At 47.6% G+C, this 16,851-nt stretch overlaps 1 protein-coding gene across 4 annotated transcripts in view; it reads left to right on the forward strand.

Moving 5' to 3' along the window:
- The window catches only part of MAP4K2 (mitogen-activated protein kinase kinase kinase kinase 2), an 81,395-nt gene that overhangs the window by 24,182 nt on the left and 40,362 nt on the right, over positions 1–16,851 (forward strand). For 3 of the 4 annotated variants that reach the window (XM_029612497.1, XM_029612496.1, XM_029612498.1), the window contains 10 exons: positions 7,382–7,446; positions 9,593–9,648; positions 9,739–9,786; positions 9,869–9,911; positions 10,919–10,991; positions 11,243–11,374; positions 11,604–11,666; positions 11,820–11,901; positions 12,048–12,164; positions 12,528–12,606. In XM_029612497.1, coding sequence (XP_029468357.1) covers positions 7,382–7,446; positions 9,593–9,648; positions 9,739–9,786; positions 9,869–9,911; positions 10,919–10,991; positions 11,243–11,374; positions 11,604–11,666; positions 11,820–11,901; positions 12,048–12,164; positions 12,528–12,606 — 758 coding nt within the window. Of the gene's footprint in view, positions 1–7,381; positions 7,447–9,567; positions 9,649–9,738; positions 9,787–9,868; positions 9,912–10,918; positions 10,992–11,242; positions 11,375–11,603; positions 11,667–11,819; positions 11,902–12,047; positions 12,165–12,527; positions 12,607–16,851 lie in introns of those variants that run through there. The other variant, XM_029612499.1, reaches the window with a different exon arrangement.

Raw genomic sequence — 16,851 nt, forward strand, 5'->3', positions numbered from 1 at the left:
CTAAGTCACAGTTGGGCTCTCTTCCCTTTAAGGGTAAGTTGCTTTTTGGGGAGGACCTGGAACAGCTTATTAAATCCTTGGGAGACAACAAGGTTCATAAGCTGCCTGAGGACCGCCCTACACAGTCCAAATTCTTTTTTCCTTCGCGCTCTCGTTTCAGAGGTCAACACAGGTACAACAAGCTGTGTGGGTCTTTTCAGCGGAATACCCCTCCAGATCTCAGGCATGGTCTTATTCCTTTCAGGGACGTCAGCCGTTCCGAGATGGAAACCCCCAAGGATCCGGTGCCAAGTCTTCACAATGAGATGTGGAAGGCCCATTCCTCCATTCCCATCTTAGGTGGACGTCTGTCCTTTTTCTTGGGGAATGGGCCAAAATTACTACGGATCAATGGGTCCTGGATGTGATCGGAAATGGTTACGCTTAGAATTTGCTCGAGACCTTCCGGACCGCCACCTGATATCTCCTTGTGGCACTTGGAAAAGGCCTGCGGTGTGTCGAACCCTCGACAAACTCCTGGAGCTAGGGGCCATAGTTCCTGTTCCTCCAAATGAACAAGGATCCGGCCAGTATTCCATTTACTTTGTCGTGCCCAAGAAGGATGGCTCTTTCCGACCGATCCTAGACCTCAAGTGGGTCAATCGGGCTCTCAAAATACCCCTGCAGGCAGTCATAGCGGCAGTTCGCTCCGGCGAGTTTCTGGCTTCTCTTTCGGAGGCTTACCTGCACATCCCTATTTGCAAGGAGCACCAAAGGTTCCTTTGCTTCGAAATTCTAGGCTGGCACCTACAGTTTCAGGCTCTCCCGTTCGGACTGGCCACCACTCCTCACATGTTCACCATGGTAATGGTGGTAGTAGCGGCTTTTCTTCGGCAAGAAGGAGTCCTAGTCCATCCCTACCTGGATGACTGGCTTATCCGGGCGAAGTCGATGGAGCTCTGTGTGATGGCAGTGAGCCGTGTTGTATCATTGCTTACCTCCCTCGGATGGATAGTAAACTACTCCAAGAGCAACCTTAAACCCTCTCAAGTTCTGGAATTTCTGGGAGCTCGCATTGACACCCACGAATCCAAAGTCTCCCTACCCAAAGCCAGGGTGCTCAAGCTCATGAATCAGGTACAGCTTCTTGTATCTCTCTTGCAGCCCACGGCCTGGGATTACCTTCAAGTACTGGGCTCCATGGCCTCCACCATAGATTTGGTTCCCTGGGCGTTTGCGCATATGCGACCCTTGCAGAAAGCTTTGCTTGCCCGTTGGAAGCTGGTTTTGGAGGATTTTCGGGCAATTCTACCACTTCCTGAATCTACTGTCGTCAGCCTATGGTGGTGGCTCTCTCTCGACCACCTCTCGAAGGGAATGCCCCTGGAGTCTCCCCAGTGGATGATTGTGATGACGGATGCCAGCCTCTCCGGCTGGGGGGCAGTGTGTCAGTCTCTATTGACTCAGGGCCGGTGGTCCACAGTCCAGTCCAATTGGCACATCAACCGTCTGGAGGCCCGGGCGGGCCATCTGGCTCTCAAGTTCTTCCTTCCCTTGCTTCACCACATGGCGGTGAGAGTCCTCTCAGACAATGCAATGATGGTGGCTTATATCAATCGCCAGGGAGGCACCAGGAGTCGCCTGGTGGCCCTGGAGGTCAGCAAGCTGTTCAATTGGGCGGAGTGTCACTTGGAACGCCTGGCGGCCTCACACATTGTGGGGAAGGAGAATGTTCAGGCTGACTTCCTCAGTCATCAGTATCTCAACCTTGGAGAGTGGGAATTGTCAGAAGAGGTGATGGACCTAGTCATACACAAGTGGGGGAATCCCCACCTGGACTTGATGGCCACCTTGAGAAATGCAAAAGCTCCCAGGTTCTTCAGTCGCAGAAGGGAACATAGCTCGGAGGGCGTGGATGGCTCTGGTCCTGCCCTGGCCTAGTGATGTCCTCCTCTATGTATTTCCCCCATGGCCTCTGGTGGGAAAGGTACTCCGAAGGATAGAGGTTCACAACAGGCCAGTAATTCTCATCATGCCAGAAAGGTCCCGCAGACAGTGGTTCGCGGACCTTTTGAATCTCATGTCGGACGGCCCTCTTCCACTTGGTCACCTCCACAATCTCCTCCGACAAGGTCCTGTATTTTTCGAGCAGGCGGATCATTTTTGTCTAGCGGCCTGGCTTTTGAACGAAGGCATCTAAGAAAGAGAGGCTATAAGGAGGAAGTCATTTCCACCCTGTTGCGGGCTTGTAAAACTTCTACGTCGCTGGCGTATGTTCGGGTTTGGAGAGTGTTTGATAACATGTGTGCGGAACTTGGGGTTTCGACGCGCAAGGCCTCGGTCTCTCTAGTTCTCTCCTTTCTCCAGAATGGTCTCTCCAAGGGCTTGTCTTTCATCGCCTTGAGTGTTCAAGTCTCAGCTCTTGGCTCTCTTTTGGGGAAATTAGATGGTTACGCGGTGGCATCCCATCCGGATGTGGTGCATTTTCTTAAGGGGACTAAGCATTTGAATCCACCCGTCCGGCGTACATGCCTGTCTTGGAATCTTAACCTGGTCCTTCGGGTTCTTTGCGAGGCGCCTTTTGAACCTCTACGTCAGTCCACACTCAAAGACCTCACACTTAAGACAGTGTTCCTGCTGGCTATTTGTTCGGCTTTATTTTGTAGAGAACCCTTCTTGAGGTTCTCTGATTCGGGGGTCTCTTTAAACACGGTTCCCTCTTTCCTGCCAAAGGTAGTCTCCTCCTTTCATGTCAGTCAGTCAGTGGAGCTCCCTGCCTTTTCTCAGGAGAATGTTAAGCGAGTTCTTTTGCACTACTTACAGGTTTCTAATGATTTCAGAGTTTCCGATCATCTTTTTGTTTTATGGAGCGGCCCTCATAAGGGGCAGAAGGCCTCTAAAGTTACTATAGCTCGCTGGCTAAAGGAAGCTATTGCGTCCGCATATCTCTGCCAGGGCCGGCCGGTTCTGGAGGGTCTGAAGGCCCATTCATTGAGCTCGCAAGCTACTTCTTGGGTGGAGAGCCAGCTGGTTTCCCCACAAGAAATTTGCAGAGCAGCCACTTGGAAATCCTTACATACGTTTGCTCGGCATTATTGTCTCGACGTTCAGGCACCTATTTTTGGTTCCTTTGGCAGACAGGTACTCCGAGCGGGACTGTCTTGGTCCCACCCTAACTAGGGAAGCTTTGGTACATCCCACTGTCTGGACTGATCCGGGTACGTACAGGGAAAGGAAAATTGGTTCTTACCAGCTAATTTTCGTTCCTGTAGTACCACGGATCAGTCCAGACTACCTCCTGGTCTACTTTTTCAGTCCGCTCGTAGTCTTTTTCCTTTTGCAGCGCTGGTAAATGCCTTTTTTTATCCTACAGAAGTATTAAATAAAGGATTCATAAGGCACCGGATGTTACTTTCACAATTGTTAAGAGCTATGTATAACACTGTTCCAAACTGGTGTTATATTATTACTGTTGAATTGTTACTTGCTTGACCTTATTCAATTTCTTTTTCTGCTTTGTTAATGTTTATACTGAGGAGCTCAGGGTGAGCTATGCCCATATATGGTATGCCTTTCAGTTATTTTTTTCTCTGGTTCCAACTGCTGGACAGGGGACACAACCCACTGTCTGGACTGATCCGTGGTACTACAGGAACGAAAATTAGCAGGTAAGAACCAATTTTCCTATAGGAAGCAAAAATAAAAATTCATATTGACTGCATATTGCCCAGAATAAAAAGGTGCCGACCCTTAGTCTAAGCACTAGTGTTAAGCATGCAGGTACTGAATCTTCAGGTGAACATAAAGTCCTACTGCAGCTATAGGCTATGGTGATGCTGTCCATGGACACACTGCAACAGCCAATAAACATAGAAGCTAATGAAAAATTAAGAGGGTTTTCTACTACTAGGTGCATCCTTGAAGACAAAAAGGAGATGATATAATCTTGGGGAAATGGGAGAAACCACAAATATTTCAGCAAAATGGGAGAAATAACAAATATACCAACAAAATCTGATGTATCCTGCCACCAGGTCAAAAATGTAATCTGACAAAGGACATTACAGAACTGCATCACAATAACTATTAATCTGTCTTTAAATATATAATTTCCTAGCATGTAGCCAGATGGACTCAGAACCAATGGGTTTATGCTCCCCTGCCAACAGATGGAGACGAAGACAGGTTTCAAAGCTGACATCATCCTAGGTACTCCCCTGCAGTGACCGCAGCCCTTCAGTATTTTTCCATCTCCAGCAGATGCGGACATGCTTTCCCTATGGGGATTGCTGTACTTTTTGGAAGAAGTAATTCCTCTTTTAAATTGGAGAAAAGATTTAGCCCCGCTCTCCTGTGGTGATACCTAAAGGTCCCTCCTCCAGTTGAGAATTCCTGAGGCGATTTCTGAGATCCCTCAGAGGTGTGCCTTGGTCTGGGAGCCGGTTCCCGGCATGGACTTTGCTGCTAAAGCAGCTGAAAGGCGGCGGTGACGGCCAGAGTCCTCTCCCCTGGCAGTGTACTCAGCTGGTAAGTGCTGAGCCCAGGTAAGTAAAAAAAGAAAAAAAAAAGAAGAGGATTTCCTCCTGATTCAAAGATGTTGGAGGGGTTTCGGTAAGACTTCCTCCGGTCTCCTTGCTTGGCGTGCATACTGATGTCGTTCCCAATCCCGTTGGGGTAAGGGAAACTGGGCTTCCGAGCGGGTTGAGCGGCCCCCTGGTGGGCTAGGCTCCGCTTTAGGCTTGGTCGGTACACTGCATGGTAAGCCAAGGCAGCGCCATCTTGTGAGCGTTTTTGTGCTTATATCACCTACCATAGAGCTTCGGTACACGCAGTGCATGTCGGCTCTGCGCATGCGCTTTGCACATAACGCTGAGTGCGTACATGACGCTCACAACTTACTAGGCACAGAATACAAGTAAAGCTAGGTGCATGGGCTGTGCGTGTGCCTTGCTGTGACCCGCATAGGCACCTGAAATCTGTGCGCACATCTGCTTTACATCCAAGAGTCGCAAATCTCTCGCGTGATTGACTTAAGTGGAATAATGACACCACTTTTAGAAGGACGGAAGGAAGGAACCACCCGCAACGAGACTTCAGATTCCATAATTCTCAAAAAGGGATCCCTACATGACAAAACCTGAAGCTCCGAAATCCTTCTAGCAGAACAAATTGCTACTAAGCAAACAACCATTAAGGTGAGATCTTTTATAGTAGTCCTTCTACGAGGCTCTAATGGAGGCGCACACGTACCCTTAAAGAATAAGTTAAGACTCCAAGAGGGACGCAACTTCCATACTGGAGGATGCAAATGCTTTGCCCTGGAGAAAGTTTACCACATCTGGATGTACAACTTAGGGCAACTCCTTTCACCTTGCCTTGAAGACAGTCTAAGGCTGCCACCTGAACTCTGAGGGAGTTAAAATGCTAGCTCTTTCACCAACCCTCTTTGCAAGAAGGTCAAAATATGTGCTATGGATGCCTGAGTAGATTCAACTCCCTGTTCCGTGCACCACGCCTCACATACACCAAGGAGGTGAAAGTCTTTCTAGTTTGCAACAGAGTGGAAATGACATCCTCAGAATATCCTTTCTCCCTTAAGCGTTTCCTCTCAAAAGCCAAGCCACATGACAGAAGCAAGCCGTCTGTTATGAAAATGTGGGACCTTGGTGCAGAAGCTTTAGTAGATGAGCGAGTCACAGTGTCCCGTCCACCACTAGATTGATCAGATCTGCAAACCATGGCCACCGAGGCCACTCCAGTGCCACTAGAATCACATCTCCCAGATGAATTTCTACACGCCACAATATTTTGCCCACAAGTGGCCACAGTGGAAACATGTACAGAAGAATACCCCGCAGCCAAGGAAGAACCAAGGCATCAACCCCTTCTGCTCTGTGTTCCCTTCTGTGTCTGAAGAAGCATGGTGCCTTGGCATTTCGCTGAGTTGCCATTAAGTCCAATTGGGGGTCTTCCCCATCTGCATCGGATAAGATGCTTTACTTCCTCTGACGATTCCCATTCTCTGGGATCCAGCTGTTGTCAACTGAGAAAATCTGCTTGCACATTGTCTATCCCGGCTATGTGAGAAGCCGCTAGTATCGCCAGATGCTGCTCTGCCTAGCGAATTAAGTCCTGGGCTTCCTAAGCCATCGCTCAACTTTTGGTACAATCCTGTCGGTTGATATAAGCCACTGTTGTCGCATTGTCTGACAAGATCCTTACTGGCCGGCCGCACCAGGGGGTAGAAAGGCACACAGCACAAACCGCACCACTCTCGTCTCTAAGTGATTGAGCTTGGCATAGAGCTCCCCATCTGGAGAGACTGGCATCAGTGGTAACAACTATCCACGAGAGACTGGATCTGGCTAGCTCCATAAGAGGTAGTGGAAGATGAAACTGCTCTGACAATGGGATCCACCATGAGAGCAATGTTGACTGCAGAGGCCTCATATGGGCAAATGCCCAAGGAACCAGTTCCAAAGTGGAAACCATGAAAACGAGAAGCTGCAAGTAATCCCAGACCCTGGGCATCATTTTCTCTAACAAATTGTGAACTTGCATCTGCAATTTGCAAATGCGTTCGTTGGTAAGAAACACCTTCCCCGCCTTCGTATCGAAACGTGCCCCCAGAAACTGCAACACTTGAGAAGGGGCAAGATGACTCTGACAGATTTACTACTCAACCGCTGCAGCACCAACTTCATTGCCTCCCTGCAAAGGACTTTTGACTTTGCTTGAATAAGCCAATCATCCAGGTATGGGTGAACTAGGATGCCTCCTTCCTGAGAGCTGCCGCCACCACAACCATCACCTTGGTAAAGGTCCTCTGAGCTGTCACCAAACCGAACGGAAGGGTGCAAAATTGAAAATGTGTCCCTAGTATCATGAATCAGAGGAATCTCTGATGGTCTGGCCAGATTGCTATGTGCAAGTATGCCTCTGTCAAATCCAGGGAAGCCAAGAACCTCTCCCTTGTGCAGTGCTGCAATGACTGAGTGCAGAGTCTCCATCCGAAAATGAGGAACCTTGAGAGCCATGTTTACTTTCTTTAAGTCCTGCTGGAGACAGAGAAATACTGAAGGGACTGCAGGTGGCACACAGGTTATGTGGCAGTGTCAGCAAAACTTTGTGCGTCCATCTGCTGGAAGAGAGGTAAAACCCTGGAGTCTGGACTGATCTGGGTATATATATATATAGAGAGAGAGAGAGAGCACAACCCATCTTGGATGGCCCCAACCAATTGCATAAATGGAAGGGAGGCTGAGATTAAACATGTTTGCTCGCCCCTGCTCTAGGAGAGAAGTAAAAAAGTCCTTGCTGACTTTGCAGGTGCCCGCTTTGTTGTGAAAGTTGCTGTCATGTACATTCAGCTTGACCTGACGCTGCTGCCCGTTTTCTGCAGGAACAACCGGCTGTGGATCTGCATGGAGTTCTGTGGCGGAGGTTCCCTGCAGGAGATGTACCAGAGTGAGCAGCGCCACACACCATCAAATCCTTCCTGACTGCTTCACCATTTCTTGCCCTTTTATTTTAAGTTTCAAATTCTGATGATTTTAATTACAAATCAAGCATTAGGAACTCCATATTCAGTGGCCATCCAGCTGAATTAGTTAGCCAGATAAACGTATTCAGCTAACTTACGGGCCGATACAGTAAGGAGCGGTAGGGAGAGCTGCGTTAGTGCCGGGCGCACTCGCGGTTGCCGCATGCACAGTCCAGCTCACCTACCGCTCGATACTGTATGTAAATAGCTTGCAAATGCAAGCTGCGTCTAAGAAGCGTCCATGAAGCGTTAGGCCCGCGCAACCCATTTTACTGTATAGAGCGCTATACAGCGCCTATACAGTAACCTGGGTGCGCGGGCCTAACGCTTCACGGACACGCTGGTATCTGTCATTTCAAATGTTATTTCAAATGACATTTGAAATGACAGGTACCAGGAAGTGGACAGTTCTCCTACGCTCGGGATTGCCAGTCCTCTCTCCTCTCCTCCCGAAGCAAGCAACGAGTGGAAAAAACGAAAAAAAAAAAAAAGCGAAAAAGCAAAAAAAAAAAAAGTTGCAAGGGAGAGAGGACAGGCAATCCTACACTGAGGATTGCCAGTCCTCTCTCCCCTTCTCCCGAAACAAGGCGCGAAAAGCAGCCTTGCTTTTTGGGAGGAGGGGAGAGAGGACTGGCAGTGAAAAGCAACGAAGCGACTTACTTTTTTTGCAGCCCCCCTCCGGAGACGGTCATCGGCGACGAGGGACCGCGGCTCCCCTCCCCTGCCTCCAGCTGCCCGCAAAGATAGACGCATCGCACGGGCGAAAGCGGCCCCTGTGCGTGCAATTGGCTGCTCAAGACGTGACGTCACATGCCGTGACGCCAAACGTCGTGACGTCACATCTTGAGCGGCCCAATTGCACGCACAGGGGCCGCTTTTGCCCGTGCGATGTGTCTATCTTCGCGGGCTGCTGGAGGCAGGGGAGCCGCGGTTCCTCGTCGCCGATGTCCGTCTCCAGAGGGGGGCTGCAAAAAAAGTAAGTCGCTTCGTTGCTTTTCACTGCTAGTCCTCTCTCCCCTCCTCCTGAAAAGCAAGGCTGCTTTTCGCGCCTTGCTTTGGGAGGAGGGGAGAGAGGACTGGCAATCCCGAGCGTAGGATTACCCGTCCTCTCTCCCCTCTCTCTCTTGCAACTTTTTTTTTTTCGCTTTTTCATTTTTTCCGCTTTCGTTGCTTCGGGAGGAGAGGAGAGAGGACTGGGGCTGCCCCGGAGACCAGCACCCATGGTCGCGGCCAGGGCAGGTGAGCTGGGGCTGGGGGAAAGTTTGCCGCCTACCCTTACCCCTGCTTCTAACGCAGGGGTAAGGGTAGGCGGTAAGTTAGCAGGTTAAACGCGCGGCAAAACGGCAGGGTAAAAAAGCGATAGTCGGGGCGCGCGTTACTGTATGGGAGGGAATAGCTAATTCGATCGTTTACATCTAATATACATGCCGCGGGAGGAAGGGGTTACCTGGTGATTTAAGGACGCGGTAAGAGTAGGTTAAAGGGGACTGTGTATCGCAGGAAGGGCTAACGCGGCCAAAATGTGGGTAGAAAGCGGGTTAGGAGCAGGGTAACCGCGGCCGCACTTTACTGTATTGACCTGTTAGCCAGGCTATTCAGTGGCACGGCTGCATCACTGAATATGCTCAACTATCTAAAAGTTAGCTGGATAAGTTTATCCAGCTAACTTTAGGAAGGGTGTCCAGCATGACCAGAGTTAGCCGGATAACTGAATATCGGAGTTAGCTGGATAACTTATCCAGCTTACTCAACTCTTCCCAGTAACGCCCTCACTCCGCCCATCATTTTGCCAGCTAACTATTTAGCTAGATAAATAGATAAATAGTTATCCAACGAAGTGGCAGCCACTTATCCTGGGCAAATATTCAGCTGCCACCACTTAGCCAGACAAGTCAAAACTTTTCAGGTTAAGTGGCGCTGAATATAGACCTCTAGATCTCAAGTAACAAAGAGAGACTTTTGTGACTTATTCTGTCTGTTTGGGTTACCTGTCTCCTTCCCACTCTTTTTTTGTCTCTCCCTCTCTCTGGTACTCCCTGGTAAAGTCTGTCCTGTGCTGATGTGTTACAGTGACTGGTCCTCTGGGAGAGAGACAGATCGCCTACATCTGCAGAGAGACACTGAAGGTGTGTGCAGGAGGTGTATAGGGAGAAGGGAGTAATGTGAGGTTCTGGTGATGTGGGTTATCACTCTTACTGCTCTTGTTTTCCTCCCAGGGTCTCCAGCACCTGCATGCCAAAGGAAAAATGCACCGAGACATTAAGGCAAGTGAAAAGGAGCGCAGATGTCACTTGTGGATGGGGTCCTGTTCCAAGGGAGCTCTGACGTGTCTCTTCTGTTTTTCAGGGAGCAAACATCTTACTGACACATTCCGGGGATGTGAAACTGGGTCAGTTATTTCGATGTGTAGCAGGATTAGCACAGCTATGTGTGTGTGTGTGTGTGTGTGTGTAAAGAGAGGAAATGAGGGGAGGCTTGAGTCTCCATATTGGGATAGCAGGAGGTGCTGCAGGACAGGGCTGAGGTGCACTGGCCAGAACTGTGGAGGAAGACTCAATCCTGAATTAGTAGGAGTACTGCAGGAGAGGAGTGAGGATGCAAAGAATAGTAATCCAATAATGGCTAGACACTAATATATTTCAAAATCTATGAAAAATCTTGCTCAAAGAAATAAGGGTAATATATGAGTTGAGCTCTGGAGAAACCTCATATGATGCCTCGGAAGGCTGTACGCTCTTAAGCACAGCTTTGGAAGTGCTTTGAGGGCTACATGCTGTAGTGCACAGCTTTAGAGTGCTTGCTCTTAAGCACAGCTCTAAGAGACGATGTAATTATAATCATTGGTAACCCAGAGACAGTGATTCTTCATGCAAAGTATCTTATATTCAGGTTTGAGTTCACTTTAAGGCAAAGACTGGGTTACCAATGATTATAATTACATCGTCTCTTAGAGCTGTGCTTAAGAGCAAGCACTCTAAAGCTGTGCACTAAAGCATATAGTCCTCAAAGCACTTCCAAAGCTGTGCTTAAGAGCGTATAGCCTTCCGCGGCATCATATGAGGTTTCTCCGGAGAGGAGTGAGAGGCATTGGCAGAGCTGCGTGTATGTTGGTCAGAGGTCTCAATCTTGGAATAACAAGGATTGCTGCAAGCAGGAATGAGATGCATTGGCAGAGCTCTGTGTGTATGGGAGGACAGCAGTACTGGAATAGCGGGTGGTGCTACAGGGCAGGATTTTGGTGCAGTGCTGCATGTATTGGGGTGTCTCAGTACAGGAATAGCGGGAGGTGCTGCAGGGCAGGTAAAGCTGTGTATTTGCTGGGATCTCGGTAACAGTATTAACTTGCATACACTGACAACACATAAATAGTACCTTTCTTATCCCAACTCATTTCAGCGGATTTTGGTGTGTCAGCAGAAATCACAGCCTCAGTTGCAAAGAGGAAATCGTTCATAGGTACCCCTTACTGGTAATGCCACCCACCGCCTCTCTTCTCCCACTCATTCACTGTTGTGTCTGTGTCTGAATATGTTTGTGTAGGTGTATGTATTTCTGCCCCTGCTGTCTGCAGGATGGCTGTAATTTGTGTGTGTGTCTGCCTCTGCTGACTGCAGGATGACTGTGATGTGTGTGTGTGTGTGCATGCTTTCTGCTTCTCTCCCCTCCCTACTCGTGGTATCAAAGTGTAATTGTCTGTGTTTCTATCCCATTGGGCTGCAGGATGGCACCGGAGGTGGCTGCAGTAGAGAAGAAAGGGGGCTACAACCAGCTGTGTGACATTTGGGCTACAGGCATCACTGCTATTGAGATGGCTGAGCTGCAGCCACCCTTGTTTGACCTTCACCCCATGAGGTATGAAGCCCCAAAAACTCAACCCGGAAAGTGGCCCGCCCAGGCTGCCATATGACCATTGTCTTCTTTTGGCCACAGTCACATTGCTCTATTTATTTTCTATGTATTTTATTTATATTCTGCCTTTTGGCACTTCAAGCAGATTATTATCCTATTCCCTATTCCCTTGATTGCTGATTAGCTCCATTTTGTATCAGAATGCTCATGTGGCCCTGTCCTTTCTCACCAGGGCATTGATGGTTATGTCAAAAAGCAACTTTCAGCCACCCAGACTCCAAGACAAGGCCCGCTGGTGAGTCCCAGGGCTTGCAGGTGCTGTCTAAGAGTAATACATTTCCTCTGCCAGGCTCTCTTGTGTCTCTGCTTGTCCTGCTTCCTTTCTTTGGTTGCTGCCATGATTTTCCACCATTTTCTCTTTCCTGGATGTGCTGCGCTCCTGTTGCAGGTCACACGATTTCCACCATTTCCTCAAAGCCGCGTTGACCAAGAATCCCAGGAAAAGACCCACAGCTGAAAAACTCCTTCAGGTAGGAAAACGGGAGAGACGGCCTTGGCAGGGCAGGGCACTGCTGAGAGGAACACGCTTTATCCAATGACAGAATGCGTGCTGAGGAAGAGGGGCAGACTATCGGTTTCACAGTAATACATCCTGTTTTTCCCTCCGCACCAGCAGCACCCTTTTATCAGTCAGCCCTTAAGCAAGAGTCTGGCTATAGAATTACTGGACAGAGTGAACAACCCTGACCCAATATTGGATCCTGCGGATTCTCTGGATGACTGTGACCTGGAGGTACTGTTTGCTTCACTGTCAGGATACTGGGAGCGAGGGAGGGATATGGGAAAAGACTCAGTGTATTATGTGCATGAAGACTCTTCCCCACCCCCCTATCTCCAAACAGCCCACTTTTTTGGCATTCTGCCAGCATCCTGTTTCACTCACTCTGCCTCCCCTTGACAAGTCTCCCATTCTTCTCCTACCACCCTGCTCCCTTTTGCCTTTTCATCTCCTCTCTCATGCCTTTCCTTTCTCTTCTCTTCCCTTCCCTCTCCATCTAACTGCCGTCTTGTTCTTTCCCTGCATCCACCACCCTGTTTCTTTTCTCTTTTCATTTGCTTTGTTATAGTTATTAACTATAATTAATCTCTCTTGCAGACATGCAATATTTTCCCTGATAAAATCCATTCAATTGGCAAACACAGCCAGGTGGAAAGGACCCAATCTGAGATTCAGTGTGAGTTCTATGGACCTCCCCCGCCCCCTCCCTCCCTTTCCCGGGCTATTGTGTGGTCTCCCCTTATCTGGAGTAGAAGCTGCTATGGTGCTCCAACGCCCAGCCAGTACAGTATAATGCCTCCTGTGTCTGGCCTTTCCTGTGGATGCTCAACTTGCTGAGACCGGACGAACAAATCGGGAGGAGGGAGTTGGTGAGGACAGAGTAATTCCTGCTCTGAAACAAGGCTGCTGTGCTCCCTTCCTTAAGTTCTGCAGAGGGATCAGATTTTTTGGGATAGCTGCTGTGAATTTCTCTGAAATGTAGCTGCACATTTGGCTGCTGCTTATGGAATAATTTTTGGTGTATTGTATATGTTTCACATTCTGCTGTCTAAAAAATACTAATTAAAATACAGGAGGAGTTTGTTTCACTGATCTATACAACATACTCAATACTTTTATTGTGAAAGAACAATTATAGAAAAAGTCCCAAAGTAATTAAGAATAAAAAGAAAAAACTTGGGGGGGGGGGGGGGTTTGATGACATCACCAACCTAGATGGCCGCCTGAGACTTTTCTTCTAACTTCTGACAACCTTTAAATGACTATATCTAAGTACATAGCAAATCTTTCGCGATCAAAGTTGGAACAGACTGCAGTTCAAAGTCTGAGAATGGCTACTAAGAAGAAACAGAAAGTGGCATATTTAAAACAGTTCTTCTTGAAAGTTGGAGACTAGCTCTGCAGCGACAGTGGTGATTAGGGGACTACAAGTGGGCCGGACCCGACATTGTGTCATGATCTTGCTCGTGGGTCCCCCGCGCTCACCCCATGCTGTTGCTATTTCTTGCCCGATGCGGCACGGACGCCGCCGACATCGGGCCTTCTCGTGCGGCTGGAGCCGCGGACTGGATTTCTCTTGCGGCCCAGAGAAGGGCCGAAGCCAGGAGGCCAGCTGGAACTTCACCACTCGAAGCCCATGGTCCCCCTGAGAGGAGCGCGTGAGGACCCAAGCCGCTTGGACTTAGGAGGGGCCTCCTGGGCGAGAGCCAGAGTCAGGAACCAGAGGAGCGCAGCCGGAAACCAAAGCCAGTAGTCCAAGCCAAGGTCAAAAGCCAGAAGTCAGAAGCCGAAGACAGGAGCCAGTAATCGGAAGCCGGAATCAGAAGCCAGTAGTCCAAGCCGAGGTCAGAAGCCGAAGACAGAAGCCAGTAATCGGAAGCCGGAATCAGAATCGCTTTATATATTGCCACCTCGGGTCATATTTAATCATAGGTCCATGTCCTTTATTGCTAAATACTTCTTATTTTTGTAAATTTTTCTTTAGTATTTTCTCTTTTTTTCTTTCTTTAGAATAAATGTGGAATGATACCTTCCTTATGTGTAGCTTTTTCCAACTCTCAAATGGCGCAAAAGCGCTCCCAGAGATTATTTCATTCGGAAGACAGTTGGTCCTTGGATCCAGTCCGACGTACATTTCGCTATTGCTACTTCAGGGACTGTGCCAAACACGGGTTCTTCCGTACTATTCACTGAAAGGGTATACTCATCATATCCACTTGTTTAACTGCTAAAAAGCTTTTTAGGACAAACATCAGCATAACTAAATATAATTTACCGCACATAATTTTAAATATAAAGGCACATACTTGTAGTCTCCTACATGGGCTAATGAGGGACCAGCACGGACTTACCAAACCTTGCCGCCTTTCCTTCTTGTCGGCGTCTAAGCAAGGGTATCGCGAGAATCCTGTTGTTTTTATGTCATCTGTCATGCTTCAGCTGTGTGTATAATTTGACTGAATGGCGATGTTCACATGAAGTGAACCCATTCAATCTCCTTGTTGAGACCATGTAGAATTACTGTTTTTAATTGGAAGATCCAGCGTTGCTCACTTTGGCGAAGGCACTTAATCCTATCGCCTCGTCTCCAATGTGTCGAAATGATTTCCAAATTAGTCCATTTAATTTCTGCAAAAGTATGTTGGTGTGCCATGAAATGAGCGACCAGGGGTTCCTCTGTTCTGCCGGTCTTGATACAGCATTTGTGTTCTGTGAGTCTGGTGCGGATGGGATGCTTGGTCATGGCCATGTAAGTTAGTGGGCATGGGCAAAAAATTGCATAGATGACAAATGAAGTTTTGAATGTAGTCTGTGGTAATGGTATAATGCGTCCTGATGAGATGCTTATCGTGGTCTGTGTAGATTTTAGACTGCAAAAAGAACAATTAGTACAATCACTGGTACTTATGGATGGAATCAAGGCTGGCGGAAGCTGGAATGTACTATTTGATTTTTTATATTTCTGCCTTGCGAATAGGCTATGTGGATGGGTTCTTTGAACATCAGGTGTAATTCTTGAAGTATTGACCAGTGCCTCCTAATGGCTCTACTGATAAAAGGAGATGCTAGTGAGTGCCTGATGACCAAAGTCTGTGGGTTCAGATCCCCTGGATTTTTTTGAAAAAATAAATATTCACCATTGGAGAGCAGTGCCCTTCGATATGCTCTATTTACACTTGATACTGGATATCCACGTTGCAGAAAACGTACTGCCAATTGTTCAGCTTGTTGTTTAAACTCCACATTATCAGTGCATAGGCGTCGAACGCGCAGAAATTGTCCAACTGGGAGGTTAGATTTTGAAAGTGCTGGGATGAAAACTGTCATAGCGCAACAGATTGTTACGATCATTAGGTTTGCGGTATAAAGTAGTAACTACTGAATTTTCACGTCTACTGATCAGAATATCAAGATATGCTACTTGTTGAGAGTCGAACTTGATTGTAAATTTAAGACATGAATTGAGGTTGTTTAACCAAATATGAAACTCTAACAATGATGCTTCAGAGCCTTGCCATACTATGAAAATATCATCAATGTATCTTCTCCAGTGTTTCAGGTGTGGTGTCCATTGATTCTGATAAATATATTGTTGTTCAAAAGCTGAAACAAACAAATTAGCTACATCGGGGGCCATTGCGGCCCCCATTGTGCAAAAGAATTAACTGTTTATTGTTTGGTGTGAGACTCACGAACATGTATGGTCCCAATACGGATCAGGGGAAGTTTCTAGAGGGGTTTTCAGAAATGGGTGGAAGGACACATTCTTCTAGGAGGGGATTTTAACATTACTAAGTATCCCTTTTTAGATAATAGTGGGGGGTGGGGGGAGGAGTGGGGGAGCTTCTAGAGTGAACAGAAAGGGTTGAAGGGTTTGATGGCAGATTAGAAGCTGGTGGAAATCTGGTGGGTCCTACACTCCATCAGAGCGGAATTACACTTTTTTCTCATCGACCCTCAAAGTTTATTCTTGGATTTACTTTTTTCTGGTGGACAAAACCCTTGTAAATAGGGTAAGGAAATCAGAGATTGATTCTATAACATGGTCTGGCCACGCTGCTGTGTGATTGACCCTGCAGGGGCAGGTGGGGGGGGGGGGGGCAGTCAGGGATTTGTTGTTGGCAGTTGAATGAGAGTTTATTGGATGATAAGGATGTCAGAGACTCTTTGAGGGATGGGATGACCATGTACCTTCCTGAAAATGAAAAAGGGGAAGTGTCTGTGGGAACCATTTGAAATTGTTTTAAAGCAGTGGCCAGAGGTAAATTGATTGCCAGGGCTGCATACCTTAAGAAAGAACGGGAAAAGAATAGGACTGTTAACTCAGACTGGTAAACTGGAGTGACGTCATAAAAGATGTGTGGATGTTAGGTTAGGGAAGAAGTTAGAGCAGCTGAGGACTGACTTACGAGATCTTTATGCACAAACGATTGCCTTTCAGTTAGATAGGGTGAAGCAAGAACATTTTGACTTAGATTTTTGGGTACTTGCCAAGTTCTTATGGCCTGGATTGGCCACTGTTGGAAACAGGATTCTGGGCTTGATGGACCCTTGGCCTGACCCAGTATGGCATGTTCTTATGGGATAATAAAGCAAGTTGGTTGTTAGCTAGGAAGCTTAAGATTAGGGCATCACAAATTCAGATTTTAAAAATAAAAGATAGGGAGGGAAAGATGGTCAGTGATAATGAGAGCATTAGGGCCCGGTTTTCCCAATTTTACAAGGAATTATACCATCCACGTACAAGTATCAGCAGGTCTCATATAGAGGAGTATCTAAGGCACATGACAGTGCCTCGAGTAGATCCAGTCCAACAGGATAGATTGAATAGGAAAATATCTGAAATGGAAGTGGTACAGGTGATTAAAGAATTGAAGATGGTTAAATTTCCAGGGTTAGATGGATTTTTGATGGGTTTTTA

This window comes from Rhinatrema bivittatum, chromosome 8, assembly GCF_901001135.1.
Source record: "Rhinatrema bivittatum chromosome 8, aRhiBiv1.1, whole genome shotgun sequence".
Classification (NCBI taxonomy): domain Eukaryota; kingdom Metazoa; phylum Chordata; class Amphibia; order Gymnophiona; family Rhinatrematidae; genus Rhinatrema; species Rhinatrema bivittatum.